This window comes from Canis aureus, chromosome 3 (assembly GCF_053574225.1).
Source record: "Canis aureus isolate CA01 chromosome 3, VMU_Caureus_v.1.0, whole genome shotgun sequence".
In the NCBI taxonomy this organism is placed as follows: domain Eukaryota; kingdom Metazoa; phylum Chordata; class Mammalia; order Carnivora; family Canidae; genus Canis; species Canis aureus.
The window spans coordinates 56,012,303-56,039,065 of NC_135613.1; the positions used below are offsets into that span (position 1 = coordinate 56,012,303).

At 53.3% G+C, this 26,763-nt stretch overlaps 2 protein-coding genes across 4 annotated transcripts; both read right to left on the minus strand.

Annotated features, from left to right (window-relative positions):
• Positions 1-833: 833 nt before the first annotated feature.
• Positions 834-4,418, minus strand: ODF4 (outer dense fiber of sperm tails 4). Its single transcript, XM_077892698.1, has 4 exons — positions 3,785-4,418; positions 1,835-2,008; positions 1,411-1,545; positions 834-1,220 (listed from the first exon to the last, which is right to left on the minus strand). The coding sequence occupies exons 1-4, from the start codon at positions 4,257-4,259 to the stop codon at positions 1,036-1,038; spliced, it is 969 nt and encodes a 322-aa protein (XP_077748824.1). The 5' UTR covers positions 4,260-4,418; the 3' UTR covers positions 834-1,035.
• Positions 4,419-12,042: 7,624 nt separating this feature from the next.
• On the minus strand, positions 12,043-26,690 carry ARHGEF15 (Rho guanine nucleotide exchange factor 15). Of its 3 annotated transcripts, XM_077892699.1 has the most exons (17): positions 26,495-26,689; positions 23,984-24,086; positions 21,348-22,000; positions 20,349-20,681; positions 20,057-20,111; positions 19,217-19,275; positions 18,898-19,109; positions 18,639-18,799; positions 18,326-18,478; positions 18,091-18,220; positions 16,656-16,730; positions 16,440-16,532; positions 16,191-16,351; positions 15,943-16,095; positions 15,696-15,778; positions 15,480-15,584; positions 12,043-13,624 (listed from the first exon to the last, which is right to left on the minus strand). In XM_077892699.1, exons 3-17 carry the CDS (start codon positions 21,949-21,951, stop codon positions 13,473-13,475), a joined length of 2,529 nt encoding a protein of 842 aa, XP_077748825.1. In that variant the 5' UTR covers positions 21,952-22,000; positions 23,984-24,086; positions 26,495-26,689; the 3' UTR covers positions 12,043-13,472. The 3 variants fall into 3 exon arrangements, with proteins under 3 accessions (XP_077748825.1, XP_077748827.1, XP_077748826.1); XM_077892701.1 differs by lacking the exon at positions 23,984-24,086 and having other exon boundaries at positions 26,495-26,690; XM_077892700.1 differs by lacking the exons at positions 23,984-24,086; positions 26,495-26,689 and adding an exon at positions 23,466-23,549.
• Positions 26,691-26,763: the final 73 nt, after the last annotated feature.

Sequence of the window (26,763 nt, forward strand, 5' to 3'; positions counted from 1 at the left end):
TGTACAGGATGTCTGAATCCCAACAGTCACTGCCAGCGCTGCCTGAGACAGGCGCTGCCTGTGTTCATGAAACTGAGTTCATAACCCAAAGGTGCAATTTGTCTCTTGAGCTTAGGTCTTAACTCTTAATATTTTCCTTCTTGTCATGTTTTATTACTGCTGTTACAGGATGGAGAACTTGGGAGGCTTGGGTAGAGAGCTGTAGCCAGAGCAGAGGTGGTAGTAATGGAGGTGGTAGTGATGGTGAAGGGGTGATGGAGATGGGTATGGTGGAGGTGGCACCCAGGCACAGAGCTCTGGGACTTCTCAGTCACCCAATCAGGACACAGAAGGTGGGATTGCTGCCCAACGCATACAGTACAGCCACACCCCAGGTACCTGCCTCTTACCTCGGAGCTGGTTTGCTCTTGAGTTGTTCACTATGAATAAACCAACTAGTTCATAAGTCATCTCTCGGGACACCTGGGTGGCCCAGTGGTTGATTGTCTGCCTTCAGCTCAGGGCATGATCCCAGGGTCCCAGGATCGAGTCCCACATCAGGCTCCTAGCGTGAATCCTGCTTCTCCATCTGCCTGTGTCTCTGCCTCTCTGTGTCTCTCAGGAATAAATAAAATCATTATTTAAAAAAATAATAAGTGATATCTCTCTCCTGATCAGTCCCCCTATTAACAAATGTTGAGATTGAGGGAGCAAAGTTAAAAGAGGCTTAGCTCTTGAAACATCTGTTTACAAGTGTGCTATGGTAGAAATTGGGCAAGTCTAAGGATTGGGAAACAAAGTTGTTCTTTCTCCCTTCCTCTCCTTCTTTGAGTTGTCTCAACAACAGCCAGATGTGATAAACAAGAGACAATTTATTCCACATCACACATGCTGTAAGGAGGCCAGAACAAGGAGGAGAAGCACAAAGATGACCTAATGTCCTCCCTCTCTAGTTCCTTGCAGTGATGAAAGCCAATCCCCCCAAGGCTGTGAGAAAGGATGAGGACAGGGATTCAGGTGAATGGGCACAACATGGTGCCAGGATTTCCAACAAGGCTACAGAGATCCATTCTTTTGCTCAGGATTCAGGGTTTCTCCCTGCTTGATCGAGGTGTTTGAGACTATCAGCTTCTTCAGAAGATTTTGTTTGGGGCTGGAGCTGTTGCTGCAAAACATGGTGCCACGGGGATGGTTCATAATCACGCTCCAGAAATGTTTATGGTTGAAGTAGCAAAGGGCCGCTGGAAAAGCACAAAGGGATGGGGAAGAGGAAATTTGAAGAACAGGAGGAAAGTGGCCAGTGAGGTGAAGCCAAAGGGAAGATAAATCCCCAAGACCCTGTCCCTGGGCATTGCCAGCCCCATCCCTGCGCACTTCTTCTGCCATTAATCACCCGAGTCCCCTGCTTCCCAGGGCCCTCGGGCCACTCACCACAGGTGACATAGAGGAAAAACACCAGCCAGCCTATGAAATAGCTCCAGCCGATGGGGATTGATAAATTCTTCTTCAACTCAAAGATCCAGAGGTTAATAGGGAACAACAGGAGGGTGAAGAAAGTAAGGATAACTAGGAGACAAGAACCAGAGAGATCTTGTCCTTACCTAAGGATCCCACAGGGATTCTCCCTCACTTGTTGGGCCGCAGCCACAAACCAGGGGCTTCAACCATCAACCCCTCCAACCCCACCTCTCCAGGGACTGGGAAATGATGGAACTCAGTTCTCCATGACTACCAGTTCTGTTCAGCCATCACCCCTCAAACCCCTTCTGTACCCCTAAAGAAAGGAAGAGGGAGAAGTGCCCAGGAAGATGTGGTTTGGGAGAAACTAAGAACCATTTCCAGAGCCAGGGGATACCTTCAAAGAAGCTCATGATTGTCCCAATCCAGCTAAAGAAAGGCAGTCTCTGAAGACCAGGTAGGTACGGCAGGTGCAGCCAGATGGTGAAGACAAAGCCCAGCCCCAGCGCCAGGCAGAAGGTTATAATGGCCACGCCAAAGACTGGGTGATTCGTCCACAGCTTAAAACTATCTGTAGAAAACAAGAAAATAGAACGAACTTAGGATTCACAGAGGAAAAAAAGTCACCTGATGAACATGAGAAAAAGTTAACTGAAGAAATGCACATTTTTCTTAAAGATTTATCTATTTCTTTGAGAGAGCTTACAGAGGGAGGGGCAGAGGGAGAGAGAGATTCTAGCAGACTCCTCACTGAGCACAGAGCCCGACATGGGGCTCAATCTCGAGACCCTGAGATCAGGAGCTGAGCTGAAATCGAGTCAGACGCTTAACCGACTGAGCCACCCGGGCGCCTCAGAAATGTGCATGTGAGATAACAATGGAATATCACTTTCACTCATTATTTAGGCCAGGATTCTTGATATGGAGATTGTTTGATAATCCCAACCATACAAAAATGGAAAACGGACAGAGGACTTGAACTATAATTCTCAAAAGAAGAAATAGAAAAGTCCAATATACCCATGAAGCTCCATACGAAGAATCGCAAAGTAAATGTGACTTGGTAATCTATCAAATAAGCAAAGATGGAGACAAAATTGACGATACCTGGTATAGGAAAAGATTTAGAGAGAAGAGGTGCTCTCACACACTACCACAGGGCAGTGTTTCTGATGAGTCATCTGGCACAAAATATCAGAAATAATGTAAATGGTTAAGGCCACTTGACTCAACAATGCTTCTTGGATTTTATGGTAAGGAAATAATCCAAAAGTGGCACTAAAATCTGTGTTCAGGGATCTTCTTTACACAGATACTTATATGTCCAAGGAGAGATTTGTTAAATATACTGTACCCATATGTTGGATCATTGTGTGTTCATTTGAAAAGGATATGAGGGGGGATGCCTGGGTGGCTCAGCAGTTGAGCATTTGCCTTCAGCCCAGGACATGATCCTGGCATCCCGGGATCGAGTCCCACATCCGGCTCCCTGCGTGGAGCCTGCTTCTCCCTCTGCCTGTGTCTCTGCCTCTCTCTCCTTGTGTCTCTCATGAATAAATAAAATATAAAAAATAAATAAAAAGGATATGGGGGTGCGTCTGGGAGGCACAGTTGTGTAAGCATCCGACTCTTGGTTTGGGATCAGGTCATGATCTCAGGGTGGTGAGATTAAGCCCAGGCTCTGCACTCAGCATGGAGCCTGTTTGAGATTCTCTCTCTCTCTCTCTCTCTCTCTCTCTAATAAATAAATAAATCTTTTTTAAAAAAATATGATAGGGACACCTGGGTGGCTCAGTGATTGAGCACCTGCCTTCAGCTCAGGGCATGACCCTGGGGTCCTGGGATCGAGTCCCACATCGGGGTCCGGGCAGGGACCCTGCTTCTCCCTCTGCCTGTGTCTCTGCCTCTGTGTGTCTGTATGTCTCTCATGAATAAATAAATAAAATCTTAAAAAATAATAATAATATGTCTCCAAACAAGAGTCTTTTTTTCTTTCTTCTTTCTTTCTTCTTCTTCTTTTTTTAATGTTAAGAGCATGAAGACCTGGAACAGAGATCCAAAACTCTGCTTTGGCATAAGAGCTGAGAAAGGCTGGGAGCCGGGACTAGAACCGGCAGTGAAAGGCCACAGGATGCTGGGAAGGAAAGACACGGAAACCCAGAGCTGGCCTAGAGCAGCAGAGACTGCGGCAGAGGGGGAAAGCAGGCTGGCACCAGGGCCAGGGCCAGGGAGGGTAGAGCAGCCTGCGGACTCCTCCCCAAGCTCTGGCGCCCCGCAAGCCTAGAGGATGGAAATTCCCCCTGACAGCCGGGCCCTGGGGTGGGGTGGGGGGCGCAGAGGGGCCCACCTTTCCCGTTCTCCGAGGGGAAACAGCTCTTCAGCCTGCAGATCTGCAGGAGCCCCATGGACATGACGTGGGCCGACGTGTAGATGCCGGTGCTGACGTTGCGCGGCCAGCGCTGGTAGAAGCGGCTCCGGGAGGGGTGCAGCCACCTCTTGGAGAAGACCATGACCAGCAGCAGGGCGAAGGCCAGGAGGCTGAGCTCCGAGGCGCCCACCTGCGCTATCCAGCGGGAGCTGTGCGTGATCCTCCACCACATGGGCAGCACGGAGATCCTCCGCGGCTCGGAGCAGTGCTCCCCGCACGCCTGCCCATTGCGGTCCGAGCCCGACAGCCAGTTCTGCACCTTCACCTCCTGCTCCAGACTCCACTCCTCCTTGTCCTGCTTCCCAGCCCCCCGCTTCTTTTCCAGGTCTCTGTTGCTCATCCTTTCCTCGCCCCCCACCCCAGGGAGCTCGCCCCTAAAGTCCGCGGCCCACATCCTGAACACCCACCGTCTCCCCTTGTCTCCTCCACCCCATCTCCCCCCTCCCCCGCTGGGCACAGTGGTCCCTCATCTTTTAAATATTTTTCTCTAGCAGAGCACTTTGCATCGCACGGCCTGGCATCTGGGAAAGACCCACTCAGTAGGACAGGGGCCGTAACTGCCATGGAATATTCCCGACCCCAGGGGAGGGGGAGGTGGGAAGGGGGGGAGTGTCAAGTGGGGGAGGGGCCACCGTGGCAGCCCCAGTCCTAAGAGCCAGCCAGGCACCCCACAATCTGAAATTTTTTTCTAACTTCCCTTTTAAGTTACAGGTAAATGATTCAGAGACCCCTGGGGGCAGCCTGATGGTAGTGGCTTCTAGACCTCAGACCCCAGAAGCTCTCCCCAGGGAAAAATCCTTTCAGATTTGGGATGTGAGTTTGAATCCCACCGAGTTGGTTTACTCTGTGGAGGCAGTGATACATGGGGTGAAGAACACAGGTTTGGGGCTCCAGTTGGCACAGAGAAGACCATGGGCCTGTGAACCTGCCTATAGCCTATAGCTTCTGCATCCCTCAGTTTACTGATCTGTAACACAGGGACAGTGATACTTGGTTTGAATATTAAATGAAGAGGCGTGAGGGATCCCTGGGTGGCTCAGCGGTTTAGCTCTGGCCTTTGGCCCAGGGCGCAACCCTGGAGTCCCGGGATGGAGTCCTCCCGCGTCGGGCTCCTGGCATGGACCCTGCTTCTCCCTCCTCCTGTGTCTCTGCCTCGCTCCCTCTATCTCTATGTCTATCATGAATGAATAAATAAGTAAATAAATAAATAAATAAATAAATAAATAAATCAAGGGGCGCATGGGTGCCTCAGTGGTTGAACGTCCACCTTCGGCTCAGGTCATCACCCTGGGGTCCTGGGATCGAGCCCTGCATCAGGCTCCCTGCTCAGCAGGGGCCTGCTTCTCACTCTGCCTCCCCACCCCACCCTCTTGTACTCACTCTGTCTGTCAAATAAATAAATCTTTTAAAAGATGAATATCAAATGAGATAATAAAAGACACTCATGTCTTCATATTAAATTCCCAGAAAGTGATAGTGGTTATTATTACATTATGATTTTTTAAAAGATTTTATTTATTTATTAGAGAGAGAAAGCACGGGGTGGGGGTGAGGGAAAGGGAGAGGCAGGCTCCTCCAGATCAGGACCAGACCTGAAGGCAGCGCTTAAGAGGCTGAGCCCCCAAGCGCCCCTAACAAGCAGTTCTAACAGCATGGGAGAACCTTGGAAATACAATGTTTCCTGAAAGACGGTTAACTCCTAAAAGACTACACTGTAAATATGATATAGTTTGTATAGAGCTGGTCAACAAACACAACTAAGCAAAACATTGTTTAGGCACACATACTGCTATGATTGCACAGTGAGGTTTTAAAAAAATCAGCAGAGGGACACCCAGCTGGCTCGGTGGGAGCAGCATGCAACTCTTGATTTTGAGGTCGTGAGTTCGAGCATTGGACATAGAGATCGCTTAGAAATGAACAAATAAATAAATAAATAAATATTTTAAAAACAATAAAAATGAATATCAGGGGCGTCTGGGTGGCTCAGTCGGTTAAGCACCCGACTCTTAATTTCAGCTCAGGTGGTGATCTCAGGGTGGTGAGATCAAGCCATGCCTGGGGCTTGGTGCTGGGAGTGGAACCTGCTTAAGATTCTCTCTCTCAAAAAAAATAAAATAAAATAAAAAAATAAAAAAAATAAAAATTTAAAAAAAAAAAAGATTCTCTCTCTCTCCCTTTCCCTCTGCTCCTCCCCACCCCTCTCTAAATATTTTTTTCTATTTTTATTTATTTATTCATGAGAGACACAGAGAGAGAGGCAGAGAGAGAAGCAGGCTCCCTGCGGGGAGCCCAATGTAGGACTTGATCCCAGGACCCCAGGATCATGCCCTGAGCCAAAGACAGATGCTCAACCCCTGAGCCATTCAGGCATCCCTTTCTTTTGATTTTAAATGAAGCTGGATTGAAGTTTTGAATCTTATAATTTTGAGTCTACATTACTAGCAATTGTACCACTGAGCCACCCAGGTATCCCCAAATAATAAACTTTTCAAAATATGAATGAAAAGCAAAAATCAGTGGACTAATAAATGCAAAATATAGAACAGTGGTTATTTCCCAGAAGAGGCAAGGGAGTGACAGGGAATGACAGGGAGGGAGAATGGCACTGGTACCTACATGTTATTGATAATAGGTTATCAGTTCCTGAGTCAGGTGATTGATGCACAGGTATTCATTATATAATAATCATTTATAACTAACATATAATTCATGTGATCCTGTGAATGTATCAGGTGTTGTTTTCTAAAAGGTAATGAAAAGTAGTCTAAGAAAGGAAATGCAATCTTAGCGATTATTAGGTCTGCAATGAAAGCTATTTATGTGGTCACAATATCTAAGGTAAACACTGTTAATTGAGTTTCAACTTTTAGAATCAACAGATAGACAAAGCACGGAAGACTTAACTATGGTCACAAAAGTAAACATGGCTGTTATCAGCCTTGATGCCATCCAAGTAAATGCTTAAAAGAGGTAAACTGGCAGGTGGAAGGACGAGAAGAGAGCAGAAGGGAAGGGTGGGGGACCTGATAACAGGGTCTCCACAGAAGGCTGTGCAGGATGTGCACTGCACAAGCACACACACAGAGCTTGGATGGCGGTGGGGAGGGAGAACTGAGGTCCAGTCTGCTCAATAACTGACATCCCTCCAAGGGGGCCCCCTGACCTGGAGGAAGAGGCACTTTGTTGGGTATCTCGTTAAGATGCAACTCCCCCAAGACAACCACTCCAACATCTATCTATTCAGAGGGGCTGCGTGTCAACCACAAGGGTGGAGGCACAGAGGGGCCTCACAGGCCGGCAGCAGGCCTGTACACACAGCGACGTGATTGTGTATCAGTGGGAGTTGTCTGGTCACAAGCAGGGACCCAGACTAAGTCAGGCAAAAAGAATGTCTTGGGGGCAAAAGTGAGAGAACACAGACTCGGACAGGAAGTCGAGGGTCCAGGCTAGAACTAAGCAGGAGTGGGGCGCACGGGTGAATCATTACAGGAGCTGGCCCTCTGCCCACAGTACACCCCTAGCCCCCTCCATCCTTGTCTATTCCTGGTTGGGATTCCAAATCCCACAGTCTGCCTGGCCTTAACGGGGTTACGTGTCCACCTCTGAGGTGGGAGGTGGACACCCTGGCCGACAGCCCACCAGAGCCACATGGACTTGGAGAGGGACAATTCTACAAAAGAAAGGAAGCCAAGCGGTCAAAATATAATGATAATTTGAGACTCAGAAGGTGGAGCTTGTGACTCTTGAAATTGAGGTTGTGAGTTCAAGCCCCACGTTGGGGCTTGAACCTGTAGAGGTTACTTTTTTTAAAGATTTTTATTTATTTATTCATGAGAGACAGAGAGGGGTAGAGGCAGACAGAAAAGCAGGCTCCTTGCTGAGCAGGAGCCCTCGATATCATAACCTGAGCCGCAGGCAGATGTTTAACTGACTAAGCCACCCAGATGCCCTACGTGTAGAGATGATAGATGATAGATAGATGATAGATAGATGATAGATAGATAGATAGATAGATAGATAGATAGATAGATAGATGTAATGATAACTTGCTGGCACAGGTACAGAGCGGAAGCGGAATGGAGTGCCAGGCTGGGAGATTTCTGAAAAGGAAAATGCCCACCGTCCGACCTGACAGCGTGCGTGCCTGGACATCCCAGATGGGACAATAGCCTCTCGGTGACCACAGGCAGGGCTGACCTGGAGACTGTGGACTCAGACTCACACAGGCTTATTTGTCGCTCCTCGTCGGTCCACAGGGACTTGCTCTGCTGTCTCTACAACCCCCAGAAACAGTCCTACCCCAGGCTGGCTCTCCCTGCTGCACACACCAGTGCGAATCTCCTTTACGGTGAGCTCCTGGGCCCCTGGTGTTGCTAGAATATGTCAACGGCAAGTGTCCATGAGCTGCAAGGTGGTTTCCCTTTTATGTCTGTGAAAGCCATTGTTGGTTTTTCCTCAAATTCTAGTGTGTGTTAAGGACCCGGGCATCCCGTTACAACGCAGGTGCCACACTTCTAACAAGCTTCTAGGTGGTGTCCACGCTGCTGGTCTGATGATCACACACTGAGAAAATCTGGGTTGCCAGGCCACCTTCCCCAAGATGTCCCTTGACCTCCAGACTTTGGACACATGTGAAAACAATGGGCACACCTGCTTGTCAGTGTGTCCCACTTGCTTGGTTCTGCCTCTGTGAGAAACTCCATTGCCTTATATAAACCAGCTGAACAGAAATAGAAAAATATCGCTGCTTACAACAAAGCAAGAAGTGACTGCGAAATTAAAAATTTCTGCCCTCTGAAAAAAACACAATTACCAGAATGAAAAAGACAATCCACTGAATGGGAGAAAATATTTTCAAATCTCATATCTGATAAAGGACATATAGCTAGAATATATAAAGAACTCTCAAAATGCAAAAATGAGAAAATAAACCACCCCTTTTTTTTCAAAAGCCGAGAGTTTCGAACACCAAAGAAGATATACAAATGGCCAATAAACGTTTGAAAAGATACTCAGAATCATTAGTTGTTAGAAAATCTGCTGAGCAAGGATCCCAATGCAGGGCTCAATCCCAGGACCTGAGATCATGACCTGAGCTCAAGGCAGACACTTAACTGACTGAGCCCCCCAGATGCTCCTTGGTGTTGTTTTTCTTTTTTTAAGACTTTTTAAAATTTTTAAGCAATCTCTGTACCCAGTGTGGGGCTTGAACTCACAATCCCAAGACCAAAAGTTGCACACTTTCCTGACTAAGCCAGCCAGGTGCCCCCCCAGTTTTTAGCAAACTTAAACATACACTTACCATGTGACTCAGCAGTGCCACTCCTAGGTGTGTACTCAAGTGAAATGATAGTTGTGTTTGTACAAAAACCTGTATAAGAATAGTTGTAGGGCAGCCCGTGTGGCTCAGAGGTTTAGCGCCGCCTTCGGCCCAGAGCGTGATCCTGGAGACCTGGGATTGAGTCCCACGTTGGGCTCCCTGCATGGAGCCTGCTTTCTCCCTCTGCCTGTCTCTCTCTCTCTCTCTCTCTCTCTCTCTGTGTGTGTGTGTGTGTGTGTGTGTGTCTGAATAAATAAATAAAAATCTTTTAAAAACAACAAAAAAAGAATAGTTATAATGGGGGCACCTGGGTGGCTTGGTGAGTTAAGCATCTGCCTTCAGTTCCAGGTCATGACCCTGGGGTCCTGGGATTGAGCCCCTAGTCAGGCTCCCTGCTCAGCAAGGAGTCTGCTTCTCCCTCTCTCTCTGCTGCTCCCCCTGCTTGTGCTCTCTCTCTCTCAAATAAATAAAATATTTTTAAATGTTTTTAAAAAGAATATTCATAATGGCTTTATTTGTAATCACTTAAAACTAAAAACAACCCAGATGCCCCTCCATTAGGGAACAGACAAACTGATATATCCAGACAGCGAAATATCACTCAGCGATAGAGTAATGAAGTACATGGATGCATCTCAAATACATTTAGCGAAATAGCCAGACTTGAAAGGCTACCTACTGTATGATTCCATTTATATGATATCATAGAAAAGGCAAAGCTACAGAGGACAGAAAACAGATCGGGGTTGCCAGAAGCTGGAATTGAGGAAGAGGTTCACCACAAGGGAGCACAAGGGAGGTTTAGGGGGTGATGGAAGGCTTTGGTTCTCCATCATGGTGGTGGTTACATGACTATCTATATACGTTTGTCAAAAATCTCAGGACTTTACACTAGAAAGGGCGAATGTCTCTGTATGTAAATTGTACCTTAAAAATATGCCCTGGGGCACCTAGGTGGCTCAGTAGTCAAGTAGCCTTGGGCTTAGGTCGTGATCTCAGGGTCCCGGGATCGAGTCCCACATTCGGCTCCCCACAGGGAGCTTGCTTCTTCCTCTGCCTGTGTCTCTGCCTCTCTGTGTCTCTCGTGAATAGATAAATAAAATATTTTAAATATATATATACCCTAGTAATGCATAGAATTATTGAATGACTATATTGTACCCCTAAAACTAATTGAACATGTAGGTTAACTATAATGGAATTTAAATAAAAATAAATAAAAATGAAATATATATATCTTTTATTTTTTTAAAGATTTATTTATTTATTTATTTATTTATTTATTTATTTATGATAGACAGAGAAAGAGAGAAGCAGAGACACAGGAGGAGGGAGAAGCAGGCTCCATGCCCGGAGCCCGATGCGGAACTCGATCCCGGGACTCGATCCCGGGACTCCAGGATCACGCCCTGGGCCAAAGGCAGGAGCTAAACCGCTGAGCCACCCAGGGATCCCCTATATATATATATCCTTTAAAAAGAGAGGGGAGATTGTATTTTACAAATAGCAAAAAAAAAACAAAAACAAAAAAAAAAGTGAATCTGTGTTCTCCGGAGGGTGGGTGGCATAATTTCCATCAAGATTTAGGTTAGTGCTTCACAGACAGAAGAGTGAAGCCAAGAGCCATGCCCCAGACCTCGATGGTGATGAAGGCGAAGCTGACATGTGAAACTTCTGCTGGGGCCCAGAACACAGTGGGAGATGGAGACGGTGGGGGGGGGGCAGGGGCATGAGCAGGGCGGGGCAGTGGAGAGGTGGGGGGACCGGGGAGTGCCTGTCGTGGAGCCCGCAGTTTGGTCTGGGCGTACTGGGGAGCCAGGCAGGTGAGGAGCGGTGGGAGGACGTGTCCTCCGGCACCGGATGGCATGCCTGCCTGGCGAGCTGGCCAAGCCTGAGAGCAGGAGCCATCGCCATCAGTACCCCTGTTGCTGAAGAGAGGAAGGCGAGCCCTGCGAGGAAGGAGGGAGGGAGGGGGACAGAGATGCCAGGCTGAGGAGCGCTGGACAAGATCGCAGGGAGTGGGCGGGAGGGCTCGGTGGGGCTAGGAGAGGAGGGGAGAGCTAGCCAGCCGGCTCTGCAGAGAAGGGGGCACAGCTCTTCTCATCCACCTGTTCCTTGTGGCCATGACCCTCTGCCACCACGATGTTGACCAGATGCCTTCAAAGGGCCAGTGCAAGGACCCATCAGCCCCTTTCCTATCTTCAGGATAGACTCCCCAGAAGTGCAGGCCTCACATAGGAGCCCGGCTGTGGGTAGAGGAAGGGCTTATTGACTGGCAGAGAGACTCCCCCCAAGGGGCCCAGCTTTCTCACTGCCCCCACCTGCACCTCATTGCCTCAGGTGCCACCTCTGTCACCTCCCCACAATCCAGCCTCATTTCTTGTCCCATCCACACTCTCCATCCTGCACCGTGGTCCTCACTGCCCACCTCCACCCTTTCCCAGCTCCGGCGGTGCTTCATGCCGGGAAACATGAAGGAGCGTGTGCACCAGCTCCCTTCTATGACCACTGCCACCTCTTCCTGGACTTCAGTCTCCCTATTGCCACCTCTCGAAGGCTCTTTGCCCAGATCTTCCCGGGGCTGCTTCCTTCTTGTCCTTCCCTCCTTGAGGGCAGGACCCTGGTCCTTTTCATCTCTGTATCCCCATGTCCTAGAACAGTGCCTGGTACAGAGAAGGCACTCCAGAAACAGGTGTAGGATTGGATTGCATCACACAGAGGTGCTCCCGGTCCCCCAGCCCCAGGCCCCAGCAAACTGACCCTCAGTCTCAGAGAATCTCTTTCCGAGCAGCCCCATCCGCTTCCAAAGCCACATTTGGAAACCACCTTTCCTTTAAGCACACACTCTGCTCACTACAGGGCCGCCAACATTTATTGAGGGTTTCTGGTATGCCACGCACTGTGCAAAGTCCCGGATGGCCAAATGCCAGTCACTTTCTCCCTCCCCGGCTTCCCAGAGTCTTTGCATCTCCTATGGCTGGCGTGCAGTTGCTGTCCTGGGCTGGCTGCCATATATGAGCTGAAAGGACAGCGGGACAGCCCAGCTCAGGGAAGGCCTGGTGCAAGGCCAAGGTCCTCCCTCGCCAGCAGCTGCCGGCTCCGCACTGGCTCAATCCCTCCCCTCCTTCTGGCATCAGGACAGTTTCTCCCCTGGAAGGAGATGCTGGCGGGGGGGTGGTGCACCACACTGGCTCTCTGTGCTCCCTCCACTGCTCGGCCCAGCGTTGCTGGTGAGAGGTCCAGGACGGAGGCAGGAGAGCCTTCACTGGCCAGCCCGCGAGCCATAGCTCCTGTTTCTTCACCCAAACCTGGGGCCCAAAGCCAGTCCAAAGCCCAGAGCTGAGGCTGGATAACTGGTGCCAGTTCAGGCAGGTTGGAGGCCGAGTCTGGGGCGAGGAAGCTTCAGGGGGCTTCAGGCCGCAGCTACTGGCCATCTTCAAGTCCTCGGGCTCCTCCACCGGGCTGCGTGGCCGGTCCGCAGCTTCACCCTCCAGCTGCTGTGGGTCCCTGGCCCAGAACTCAGGCTGCTCATCCCCGACTCTAGCCACACCCAGCACACCCCTCTTGAGCTCAGACCTCCTGTCTCCTTGGAGAAAATAATAAGAAAAGCAGGGGGTGAAGAAAGAAATGGAGCACTCAGTCATCTGGGAGGGGGCGAGACCACACACACACATCACGTCCAGCAGGACCACCTGCCCTGATACATAGAGACCTGTGCACACGCACACACACACACTGACTCTCAGACACACGCTCTGGATCCTTCTAGGAGAAAGGAAGTGGCTTGAGAGGGCAGAGGGGTCACCCCAGGAATGGAACCCAGCGCTCCCCATACCCAAAGGGCAGGACAGTCATTGCTACAGAACCAAGCAGGGTCACCACCCGCCTCTTGGGCCCAGAGCACCACCCTGCTCGTTGCCGTTGACTAGTTTATCCTCAGACTTTGTCTCCGTTTGTAAAACTTTATTGACCCAGTTTGGTCTTCACGGCCGTGAGCGGAACAGAGATACTCCTGGGCCAGTGGCTCGGCCAGCTCAGCACCATTGGCTGCTCTGTCTCCGTGGGCCACCCACTCGAGCCATCCTCAGTCTCCATCACCGGTAGGCCCGGCAGCCTTGTTTTCATTGGCTCCTCCTCCTGAAGCTCGATCCCTTTTGGTGGCCAAGAGAGGTAGCTTTTCCACTGACAGCTAATCCGGTAAGATGGACAAGCTTGGTCCTCTCCACGCGCACCGGGTGCCGGCTGTCCCAACCTGTGACCACCACCGCCGCCGCCCAGCCTGCATTAGGGTGGGGGGGCACTGGGAGAGCCTGAAGAGGGTCCAACAGCCTCAAGGAGCCTCTGGTGCTGGCGCAGGTGCTTCCTCCTTTCGTGTTCTCCTGTGACTTCACACACCAACTGGGCAGGGAAGGCCCCAGGAAACCCCTTCAGCCAGCCTGGGGAAGGAGAGATAAGGGGCCCAAGTGGAGCCAAGGCAAGGGAGAGGAAGGAAAGGAAGGGGGTCTGATGGGGTCTAATGCCCAAGGGTCACAGTGAGTGTGGGGATCACTGGAGAAGCCTGGAGCATCAGAAGATGTGACATGAGAAGTAGGAGTCACTGCAGCAACAGAGGATGCGGGGGTCCCTTCTGTCCAGCCCTGCAGCGGGCACTCAGTTCACTCAGAGGGAGAGCCAGAGTTCTTACAGACCCAACGAGGACCTGCATAGTCTGATCGCCGGTACCTCTGTGACCTCACCTGCCCTGTCCCCTCTTTTTCACTCCCTCTACCACAATGGCTTCCTTACTGTTCCCCAAACACACCGGCCAGCAGGGCCTTTGCACTGACTCCTGTCTCTGTTCCAAGACACTTTTCCCCCAGACACCATGTGCCTCATCATTTTCAGGCCCATCTTCATACCTCAGCTATTCTAGAACCTACAGGCTGTATGCTGTCACCCAGAGGTTCTGTGAAGAAAGCACGTACTGAATGTTCATTTGCTAGTCAATGATATCAATAACGTGACAGTGAGAACGGGATGAAAAGGAAACTTGTTTCGAGTGCAGAAGTCAGAGATGGGTCATGGCTGGGGAGGAAAGGCGAGACAAGCTATAAGACTATGGAGACCAGAACCCATGATCAGGACTCATGATGAAGAATTTCAAAACACTGGCCTTATTTATTTTGCTATTTCTATTGGTAGAGTATTGGACTGTTAACAATCATGGGTGGTTTCTGCAATTGATATTTAACGATAATTCCAAGATTTCCAATGCCTCTAACAAAATACCATACTGAACCCCAACAAAAATCTTTTTTGCTGGGGCACCTGGGTGGCTCAGTGCTTGAATGTCTGCCTTTGGCTCAGGGTCCTGGGATCAAGTCCCACATCAAGTTCTCTCCAGGGAGCCTGCTTCTCCCTCTGCCTGTGTCTCTGCCTCTCTCTCTGTCTCTCAGGAATAAATAAATAAAATCTTTACAAAAAATCTTTTTGCTGATCTACCTTCAAATACTATCTAGATGAGGAGTCAGTACACTTTTTCTATAAATGGCCAGATAGTAGATTTTTCAGGCTTTCAGGCTTACTCAACATAGTAGTTAAGCACATAGAAGACAAAAGCACTCAGATCATATGAAAACAGACGGGTGTGGCTGTGTTCCGATAAAACTATTTACAAACACAGGTCAGAGTTAGCCCTTAGGCCACAGGTTGCTCACTCCTGATCTAGGCCAATATCTAGATATCAATCTCTCCATACCATACTAGTCTTTTCTTTTCTTTTCTTTTCATGATTTTACTTATTTATTAATAAGAGACACTCAGAGAGAGGCAGAGACACAGGCAGAGGGAGAAGCAGGCTCCCTGTGGGGAGCCCTATTCGGGACTCGATCCCAGGACCCTGGGGTCATGCCCTGAGCAGAAGGCAGATGCTCAACCACTGACCCACCCAGGAACCCCAATATTAGTATTTTCTATTTGATTATCTCTCCCACTACAGGTTTGAATTTTATTTCTGGACACACACACACACACACACCACAAAAAATGCCTGGACAACAAATACTGCTCACACTTGAGAAATTATTTTGAAACTCATGTTAAGATGCTAACAACAGTGGCTTGGCAGTTGAGCGTCTGCCTTCAGCTCAAGTGGTGATCTCAGGGCCCTGGGATGGAGTCCCACATCGGGCTCCCCGGAGGGAGCCTGCTTCTCCCTCTGCCTGTGTCTCTGCCTCTCTCTGTGTGTGTCTCATAAATAAAATCTTCAAAGAAAAAAAAATCACCGAAGGAATAGCTACAAGAATCTCTCACCTTCGGGGCTCTTGAGCGGGTGCCTGGGGGGAGCCCTGGACTCCAGACCTCGTCCCTCAGTCCTGGCCGGCGCAGAAGGCTCCGAACACAGTTCCTGGGAGCAGTCTGGTTGGGGGTAAGTGACATGCAGTGGGATCGAGACTCTTCTTGGCTTCTCTCTCATTTTCCCCAGAAGCCTTGCCTCTCCCCACCACCTCCCCTCTGGGGGACACTCACCACAGTCCTCATAGACGGTATCTGGGGAGCAGGGAAGGGGACCCGGGGTGGGGAAAGCTCCCAGCCAACGCTGCATGTCTGATCTGGTTGGGGACACAGGGAAGGGTCATGTTTGAACCAGGGATAGACAGTGCTGGGATAATCAGGGCTGCAGATTGGGGAGATTGAGGAAGAGGGGGGCGGGCTCTGAGAAGCCAAGTGAGGGTCTGGGGCAGGGGGGTGTTTCCCCAAAGGAGACACGACTCACAGGGATGAAGCTTGTAGGAGCCGGTGGGTGGGGCGGCCCTGGTGGTTGCTGAGAAGGGAGAGGCGGAATGTAGGGGGTCCAGACGGGTCCGGAACCTGCTGGGCCTGGACCAGGGAGCGGTGGGCATAGTCCAGAACCTGTAGCCGCTGCCCGCTGCCCGGGAAAGAGGCAGTTGAGATGGAGAACGGGCACCCGCTGGACCCCCCCTCCCGACATCAGCCTGGGCACCCTCCCTCCCTGGGACCCACCTCTTGGGCTGAGTGATGAGCAGCAGGTCACTGAAGAGCAGCAGGCAGAGGGGGGTGAAGCGGGGACGTGAGGTGAAGAGCACACCCCCCCTCCGGCACCCTAACTCGGTCAGCTCCCCCTGCAACTCCAGGCGCCTGGACCAGGACACCAGGGGCAGGGCCTGTGGAGGAGCAGGCGGTGGTTCTGGCTTGTTGCAGATACAGGAGGGGAGGGGAGGAGAGAGGACGGGGGCCGGGGCAGGGACCAACCTTGACTTTGTGAAAGCGCAGCCTCTGCGTGAGCCGGATCAGCTCCTCTGTCTGCTTCATGCGCCCCACCTCGGCGCTGCACCGCTCAATGATCTGGGGTCAGGGAAGCCGAGTCACCCACCCTTACTGGCTGCACCCCTACCGACCACTTGTCTGCCTGGTCACGTCACCTCCCCACCCCCCAGTCCCAGGTCCCCAAGCATCCCTCCTGCCCACCTTGCTGACAGCACCCAGGGCTTTCTGTGCATTCTCCTGGCGGCTGGACCCTTCCTCTGTCTGGCGCAGGATATTCTGGAGACAAGGAGGGGCTTCAGTTCAGAGGGTCCTGCCTGGCTTGACAAAATGCTTAGTTTGGGGTCACAGGGCTGCCTCAACGAGGCAGGGGGACCTCACCACTCACTGGTTCTGCACAACCCCAAGCGTGGCAAGTTACCTCCCTGAGCCTCAGTGTTCCCCATCTGTCAGGTGGGAATAATTAATACCCACCTAGCATACCAACAGCACTGCCGTGAGGATTCAACAAGGTAAAAAGACACAAAGTACTCGCCATAGTCCTCGGCACACGGCAAATACCAAGAAAGAGGGCTGCTACTGCTTTAATCATCGTCAACCACAACTCTTAGCACAAACAATATAGCAGAGTGGTTCACAGTGCTTGGGTTCGGGGCCCTGGGTGGCTCAGTGGTCGAGCGTCTGCCTTTAGCTCAGGGCGTGATCCCAGGGTCCTGGGATCGAGTTCCACATCGGGCTCCCCGCAGGAAGCCTGCTTCCTCTGCCTGTGTCTCTGCCTCTTTCTGTGTGTCTCTCAGGAATAAACAAATAAAATCTTTAAAATTAAAAAAAAAAAAATGCTGGTAATCTAGATGTGGCCTCCTCACACCGGATCACCTGGTTTGGGGAGAAGTTTCTACTTTGCCATGAAAGAGTTTCAACCTTCCTCCTACCCCCCACGCCTCAGCATCACTTCATCAAGGAACCCTTTTTTTTTTTAAAGACTTTATTTATTTATTCATGAGAGACACACAGAAAGGCAGAGATACAGGCAGAGGGAGAAGCAGGCTCCCTGCGGGGAGCCCGATGTGAGACTCAATCCCAGGACCCCGGGGTCTCGCCGTGAGCTGAAGGCAGACACCCAACCGCTAAGCCACCCAGGGGTCCCATGGAGCTCTTTTAGACGTGTTTTCTCCAGGTGTCCCACCAGCCATGAAATTTTAATACCCCAAATACGCTGTGCGCCTATGTATGTGGCCGTGGGAGTACCATCAACATCAGCATAGCTAAGAGTTTCACACCCCCAGAGAACTAATTTTTGCCCCTTTGGGAGTGACATCACCCCTGCTGGGAAGGCACACAGTGGGACAGTCCAAAGATCACTCCCCACATTCCCCCGAGACCCCTGAGAGAGGGAAAGGGACCTGCCCAAGGCCCCTCAGCCAAGTGGTGGCAGAGCAAAGTCCAGAACTGGTGTCTCCAGCCAGGGCCACCTTCATGGCATACAAGCTGCCTGATGAGATATGTGGTTAGCTCCAGGGAGGCCTGGTGGGTCCTGGATTGAGAAGCCTGGCAGGAGGCTTGGAGCAGGGTTCCCCACCACCCCGACATGGGGTCTGGTGTGGGGCAAAGAGGCCCCCCTCCCCACCAGGACAGGCACCTGCAGCAGCATGCGGAGCCGCGTAATGCGCTGAAAAGGCAGCAGCAGGAAGGAGGGCAGGGGCAGCCGCTCGCACTTCGGGAGGCTCTGCAGGCGCCGCAGCTCGGCAGAGAAGCGCACATTCGTGTCCCTGGGAAAACAGTCCACCTCCAGGCCCTGGCTCCCCTGCCTGCCCAGCCAGGCCCCCAGCCCTGCTTCCCGGCTTCCTCCCACACGGCTCCCCCCGCACACTCACATGAGGCGGCTGTAGGTCTCCTCCTGGTATTGCTGATTCCGCACGTAATCCACATACACTGAGAAGGGCCCCACAGCGTGCTCATGCACCACGTCACACAGGTCGCTGATGTGGGGGGAAGAGCGCACTCGGGACAGTAGTGTCCCTAGAAACCTGAAGGAGGCAGAGCAGAGAGCTGGGTGTCCCGGGTGTTTGAGCCAAGAGCTGAGCACTAACTGGGCGCGTGGAAGGGAAGACCTGGGACAAGCAGAAAACTACAGGAGTGCCCAGCAGCCCGAGTTCTGGTGGGCTGCGAGGACAGGACCCCACTGACCGCTCGCTGACACCCTGGACTCGCTGCACATTGGAGAAGAGGGTGTGGTGGTCCCGGGGGGTCAGCGTGTCCCGTAGAGCCTGGCTCAGCACGAAGGTGTCTGTCAGTAGCCGCAGGGAGCGCAGGTAGGAGGCCTCAGATGTCACCACCTCAAACAGGCTCTGAGGAGGGAGGCAGTAGTGGAAAGCCCAGCTCCAGGCAGCCCAGAACCGGAGTCCCACCTTCCTCCTCCCTGGCCCAAGCCCAGGCAGGCCCCCACCTCCTGCATGCGCCTCTCCTGGGGGCTGAGCGTGTCCAGGAGGCCACTGGCTCGCACAGCCGGAAGCTCCTGCCACAGTGTGTTGCGAGGTCCAGGCGGCCGAGCGAAGGTGGGAGCTTCACCGGGATTTGTGGGAGACGGACACCCATCCTCACTGACTCCCCAGAGCTCCTCTGATAGCACAGCTGCCCGATAGTTCTGGTACAGGGGCTCTGGGGAGCAGACGGGGCACATCAGGGACGCCCAGCACCTCAGAACCCCTCCCAGCTGCTTGCTGGTCACACCAGGGGGGGGGTCCCCCAGGTCCAGAGGCCCTCACCATCTTGCAGGGGCAGCTCCCAGTTCTGCTCTTTCAGCTCCTCCAGTTCCTCCTTGTCCCTGCAGAGAGAAAGGGATGGAGGGCCCAGAGCCACCAGTTACCTCCCAGAGGCACTATTCATATGATAGTATGAATGAGTGCACAACTCCCATGCAGGTCATCTGCAGGGACTCTCACCCAAGTGCACACGCACAACTCAGTTATGAGCCTGTTGTGTGTGAGGCCCCATAGCGGGCGGGCCCCATCCCCTCCCAGGATCTCAAGCCTCTCTCTCCAGTTTCTCACGTTTGAAACCATTGTCTGGGATGTCCTCAGTGAGACTTAGCGAGATCAAACCCAAACTCACACCTCCCTGACCAACCTAGGAGAATTCACACCAGCAGTGTGGAATAAGGGAATGAGCCCAAACTAGCTCTGATGGGGGTGGTGACCCTAAAATGATTAACAAGGGGCGCCTGGGTGGCTCGGTCGGTTAAGCGTCTGCCTTTGGCTAGGGTCACGATCTCAGGGTTCTGGGATGAAGCCCTACCTGCCATGACATCACATGGAGCCCCAGGGCCACCTCCCTGCCCATCGGGGTGCCTGGTTCTCCTTCTCCCCCTGGCCCTCCCCCTGCTAGTGCACACGTGTTCATGCTCTCTCTCTCTCAAATTAATCACTTTTTAAAAATAAAATAAGCAAAATGATCAACAAGGCCAGATACACAGAAGTGGTGTTTCTGGAGCCAAATGGACTTGTAGACAATTGCTCTAGAGACTCAAGGTAGGGGAAGGTGGCATTGAGCGGGGCCTGAAGCTTCGTCTGCTCTGGGGTAGGAATAAGGCTGTGGATGTTTGGTACCTGCCCTCCACGGGTGCTGGAGGAGCGCTTGGAGGAGCTTCATCAGGATTGTCCCCTGGAGAGAGAGAGAGAGCCCGGAGTGAAGAGAACAGACCTCCAGGATCCCCAGCCCAGAACTCCCAACTCCAGCCCCAGCAGAGACCATAACCCAGGGCAGCCCCAGGGCAGCAGCTGGTGGAGGAACAGAGAGCCCCCCAGGCCCATTGAGGGTTGTAGGTGGTTGGCTTTTCCACCTCTCTACCTCCACCCCTTCCCTTCCCAACCCAGAGGCCCACTACCCTAGGCCCTGTACCTGTTTGGATTCCATCTTCCGAGGGCAGATCGAGATCCGGCTTGGGGGGGTCCCCAGAGATGGCGATGTCCTGCCTGACCCAAGTTGGTTTGGGGGCTTTCAGGGGCGGTAGGAGTTTGCGCTCAGCTGTGGAGCGGTAGGACGTAAGGACGACTGGGGGGAGACTGATGCTGGGAGGGTTGGGACGGGAGCGGGAGGCCCTCAGTGGGGAGGCCCGGCAGAAGGCCCTGGGGCCATCCTCATAGCCCCCTACGGGCACCCAGCGAAGCTCCAGGCCAGGCCGGCCTATGTGGCAGACACAGGGGCAGCAGGGAGGGCAGGCTAGGCCAGCATCTGTGGGAGACAGGGGGGGGATCTAAGGAGGAGACCCTTGGGGCCTGGCCCCACCCTGCCCTGGCCTCCTCCCTCCCTGAACCCGTCCAGCAGGGGAACTCAGGGGTCCAGCCCCAGGCATCTATCTCCTCCACCTGCCTGTCTTCAGACCACAACAAATTACTGAAACCGACTTTCCAAACATGGAAGCTATTGTGTAAGAATGTAGCCCTGGGGGCACCAGGGTGGCTCAGTGTTTGAGCATCTGCCTTGGGCTTAGGTCGTGAACCCCGGGGTCCTGGGATCGAATTCCACATTGGCCTCGAGGGGAGCCTGCTTCTCCCTCTGCCTGTGTCTCTGCCTCTGAATGAATAAATAAAATCTTTTTTTTTAAGTATCTTATTTATTTATTCATGAGAGACACAGAGAGAGAGAGGCAGAGACACAGGCAGAGGGAGAAGCAGGCTCCATGCAAGGAGCCCAACATGGGACTCGATCCAGGGACTCCAGAATCACACCCTGGGCTGAAGGCAGTGCTAAACCGCTGAGCCACCCAGGCTGCCCTGAATAAATAAAATCTTAAAAAAACAAATATAGCCCCTGCAAATGCCCCATCTTAAAGCACTGGAAACAAGAAAGGTGCGCTAGATGGGCACCCCCTCCAGCAGTGCCCCACGACGCACTTACCCAGAGTGCCATTCTCCTGGGACCCACTGCTGCCAAGGTTGACCTGTGGAGCCTCTCTTTCCCCATTTACATCCGCTGCCCCCTGGGGACCCAGCTCCAGGGCATCGGCAGCCTGGACCCTGCTTTCAGCCCCCCACTCAAACCTGCCAGCCAGTCTCCTCACAGTGCCTGGGGCCGAGGCAGAGCCTCCCTGGGCTGGTACCCCCACTGTGGGGAGCAGGGGCAGGGTGTGTGACCCGGAGGGTTTGGGTGGAGGCACCGGAGACCTGGGAACAGGTTCTGGGGAGACGGAGCGCCTGGATGCCGGACTAGGGGTGCTGGAAGGCGAATCTGGGGAAGTCTGGGAGTCCAGGCTGGCTTTAGAAGCTGACGGGGGCAGGAGAGCAGGGGGCTTGAGAGATGCGGCCGGGGAGTCCCAGTGGATGGGGGTGCACATTGGGGTCCCCGCGTCATTGGAGGTGAGGGCAGGTTCCTGTGGGGAGGAGCCGTTGTGGTGGGGCCCTGGGGACGCGGCAGCCCGGGGCCGAGAAGGGGGACGGGGGCGGATGATCCGAGGGGGCTTCTGCGTAGGGGGTGTCGCTGCAGGAAGAGACTGGGCTGACATCTCCCTCTGGGCTCTTCAAAGGAGTGGGGTCCTCTGCTGGAGTCATCCCCTGAGGAAGAGGGAGGGAGAAAGAGACCCTTAGCGCCCCCCCTCCGTGGGTAGACTGAGGCCTCTGAACAGAAATTGTTGGGCAGCAAACCGGCAGGACGTCAGGGGCAGGAGGGAAGGCGGGTGCCCTCCGTCTGCCCCTTTCTCATCTCCACCGGCTCGGTGGGCACCTCTCACCACCACCCCCGCCACCCCCGCGCCTTCCAGGTCTGGCCTGCGTGTCTGTCTTTGGGCTTCAGGTGCTAGCCTCGGGCCAGAGGAGATAGGGAGGCGGGCATGGGGGCGCCCAGTTAGAGACCCACATCGGGGGGTGGGGGTGGGAGGCCCGGGTACATGAGAACTGGAAATGTCGGGGACATGGGGGCTTGCCCTGTGGCCACGCGCGTCTAGCTGCTGAGCTCTGTGTGTGCGCGGGTGTGTGTGTGCGTGCGTGTGTGCCATCTGCAGGGATGCCCTGAGATGCGCTGAGAGCGCACAGCTCCGGGTGGGCGGGGGCGCATGTGCGGGGTGGGGAGAGGTGGGGAGGCGGGGGCGCGTGTCCGGGGGGGAGGGGTGGAGGGCGTGTGTCGGGGGAGGGGGCTCAGGTCCGGGGGAGAAGTGGGTGCCCAGGGGCACGTGTCCGGGGTGGGGGTGGGGAGGCACAGGTCCGGAGCGGGGAGGGGGGAGCAGAAGCGGGGGCGGGCGTGTGGGGCGCTGTCCGCGTGGGGCCCGTGTGCGCAGGCGCGGAGCTGGGCAGCGAGGGATGCATCACTATTTCCCTGCTCCCGCCGGCCCTCCGCCCCCCATTTCCCAGTTCCTCTCTCCGGACTCTCCCTTTCCGGATTATTTTTAGTCTCCTTTTCCTGCCCTGAAGATTCCTGGAGCCTCTGACCCCAAGAGACCAGAAGGCCCCGAGCATGGTCTGTCCTGCCCCGTCCTCATCCCTCCCTGCTCCGCGTCCCCCGCCCCCCACCGCCGCTGCCACCACCAGTCTGGCCAGAGAGGCCCCAGTGGCAGCCTGGGTCCCTCCAGGAGGCAGGTGGGTGGTCTGGAGACCCAACAGAAGATGAGGACCAGGGAGGCCAGGACGCTGGCACCTGGGCTTCGCCTCCTGCGGGCAGGCGGCGGCAATCCCGAGAAGGCTGGGGGGTGGAGGGAAACTCGCAGAGGAGTGAACACAGGACTGGACTGGACAGTCAGACCCCTCCAGGCCCCAGACTGGGTTCTGGAGAAAGGATGCCGGGTGGGGGCTGGGGGCCGGAGGCTGTGAGTCTTGCAGCTCAATGGCCTCTGTGTTCTGGCAGGAAGCTCCTTAGGTGGCCCGGGCAGTGTCCTCACTGGCCCTCGGCCTCCTCCCAGCCTTGGCCCCCCGCAGGGATTCCTCGCCCCCCTTCACCCCCCCCACAGGTACCTGCCTTTACTTCCTTTCCCACCCCCCACTAGGGACTGTCTCTCAGGGACCTAGGTACTCGGACCCAAGCACTTACCCTCCGGTCCTCTCCCCTCTGTCTTTCCAGGGCTGAGTGAGTAGGGGCAGGAAACAGGAATCGGATCCTCCTCCCAACCGGACACCCCCCCCCCCCAAACCACACCACACTCCACATGCGCACACTAGGGCTTTGGAAGATGTGAGGGACCCAGGATCCCGAGGGTCTGGGGAAAGGCTGAATCTCGGGCCTGGAGCATGGGTGGTGCCGTATGCACCCGCTCAGTCTGCACTGCGGTGTAGACCGGGGGCTCGCAGGGGCTGGGGTGAGGACCAGGTAGCAATGGCACAGGGCTGGGCAGGGGTGCTGGACACCTCTGTCAGCTAGAGGATCGTGTGTGTCCCTCCACGACATGTCTGACCATCTGTCCTGCACCTGACATGATGGCCTGTCCCTTTAGCTGCTGACCTGTCCCCCTGGGTGTGAGTGGGTCCATTATTTCACACCAAGATCCACCCCCACCCAGGATTCTCCCTCCCTAGCTCTGCCAGAGTGCGCCCCCACCCCCCAAAACTTACCTTTATCTTTCTGGAAGCAGTTTCTACTTTCAGCCTGTCCTGCCTACTATCCCTGGGAGCGACAAGTGTGGGGCCAGGTCTCCAAATGTCTGTTCCTGTGTTTCTGGGGCGGGAATCAAGGGCCCAGATTGAGATCTCTAGAGGAAGCCAGTTCCTCAGCCCCACCCGTCCATTGTGTCAGGCGTGTGTGCATGTGTGTATGGGGGGGAGCAGGGGGAGAGGGCCCGGGAGCCGGCAGGAGAGGAGACCCGTCTCCTCCAGGTGGGCCTGTGACATTTGCTGGGACCCCTGCCTGCTCACTGTACTCAGACTCCCTCTGTGTGGGTCCCAGCCCCCGACTCTCCTTCTCCTACTGGGATGCCCTGATGTCCATTCCCCATGGACTGACAGTCGGTACCCCTGGCGCTGCGTGGGTAGGGGACCCTCTCACTTCGAATTTGCTCTGTGCTTGGGGCGCTGAATCCGGGGGGGGGGGCTGTAAAAACAACCGAGGGGGTGGAACCAGCCACACCCCAGCTGGGATGCAGGCTAGTGGGTGGAAGATCCAAGGGCAGTTTTGAAATCCGGGGGCCTCTGCCTATGCCCAGGTGCCACTCTTTCTAGATCTTCCCATGCACGCACACACACACAAACAAGGCACTAGAAAGAAAAGCCAGAAAACTGGGATAAAGGCGTTTGAACCATTTTTTCCTCCGAGTGAAAAGCAAAATTCTCCCAATGAACAACCAGGCACCACCACTACCCATCTACCCTCCGTCGCGCCCCCCCCCCCCCCCACTTGCAGAGCATTGGTAGCACATGCTGTCTGGAAGCCTGCCTCCCTAGACATCCCCATCCGGACGTCCTTCACCTCTCCAAGCTGCTGCTCAGACGCTTCTAGTGAGGCCTGCCCCACCACTCAAAAATTGCAGGCTGCAGCCCCACGCGGCATTCCCAACCCACCTTCTTTCCCATAAGCAATCATTCCTTTTTTTCTTTTTTAAGATTTTATTTATTTATTTCACAAAAAGAGAGAGCAGAAGCAGAGGGTAGTGCAGAGGGAGAGGGAGAAGCAGATCCCCGCTGAACAGGGAGCCTGACTTGGGATCAGATCCCAGGACTCGGGGATCATGACCTAAGCTGAAAGTAGACACTCAACCGACTGAGCCACCCGGGTGCCCTGCAAACATTCCTTATACTAAAATGTCGGGGCGCCTGGGTACCTCAGTCAGTTAAGCATCCGACTCTTGGTTTCGGCTCAGGTCATGATCTCAGGGTTGTGGATCAAGCCCCATGTCGAGCTCCCCGCTCAGCAGGGAATCTACTTCTCTCCCTCTCCCTCTGCCCCTACCACTGCTCTCTTACTCTCTCTCTAAAATGAGCAAATAAATCTCATTTTAAAAAATAGCAAAACATTTATTGTTAAATCAAAAAATTATGTTTATAGTTGTTTTCATGTTAAATAATAAACTTCCTGGCGGCAGGATCTTTATGTTTTGTTCACTGATGTATCTATCCCAAAGTTCTGGGACAGGTCAGGCATATAATACATGCTTAATATTTTAGAAATTAAACCAAATTAGGGCGCCTGGGTGGCTCAGTTCATGAAGCGTCTGCCTCTGGTTCAGGTCATGATCTCAGGGTCCTGGGATCAAGCCCTACATCGGGCTCCCTGCTCAGCAGGGAAGTCTGCTTCTCTCTCTGCCTGCCACTCCCCCTGCTTGTGCTCTCTCTCTTTCTGTCAAATAAGTAAATAAAATATTAAAAAAGAGGCGTACCTGGGTGGCTCAATTGGTTAGGCATCTGCCTTTGGCTTGAGTCATGATCTTGGGGTCCTGGGGTCCAGCCCATGTGGGCTCCCTACACAGCAGGGAGTCTGCTTCTCCCTTTCCCTCTGCCTGCCCCTGCTCCCTCTGCTTGTGCTCCCTTGTTTGCACTCTCCCTCCCTCTCTCTCTCTCTCTCAAATAAATAAGCAAAATCTTAAAAAAAAATTGAATCGAATTAAATTCTCTGCTCATAACCCACTAGCACCCAACTCTCCTTCCCTAGAGACCATTTCCTCAATTCTGTTGATCACACACACACACACACACACACACACACCAAGACCAGAAATCCAACTTCCCAGCCCTCATCTCCAGATCCTTTTGGGCTTGCAGAGTTCGGAAATCTCTCTGAGAGTACCTCACCAACCCACTCAAGAAAGCCAGATACACATATGTAGCCAAACGAATCCTGTTTTGTTTTGAAATAGAACTATCTTCTTCATTTTGCTACTTATAAAAGTAACATTAAAAAAGATAACCCAGAAAAAAAAAAAAAAAAAAAAAAAAGATAACCCAGGACACCTGGGTGGCTCAGCGGTTGAGCATCTGCCCTTGGCTCAGGGTATGACCCCGGGGTCCTGGGATTGAGTCCCACATTGGGCTCCCCACAGGGAGCCTGCTTCTCCCTCTGCCTGTGTCTCTGCCTCTCTCTGTGTGTCTCTCATGAATACATAAAATCTTTAAAAAAAGCAAACTAGGTTTTACCATCTTGGTAAGAGCAGTCAAAGTCTTCTAGGCAACAATTCACCACCACTCCGGAACCGCCACTCCATATGGTTCCAGTGGGACAGCCTCCCCCTGGCCATCTGACCCAGGTTTGGTCCATCCCAGGACCCTCATTCCTCTGCCCGCAGAGACCGGCCCGGGAATGCACAAGTCACCCAAGCCAAGACAGCCTCCTTCCCTGGGCCCCTGGGAAAGAGCTTTCTCTTCCCTCCAAGGTCACAGAGCAGGAACAATGTAAGTCCAAAGCA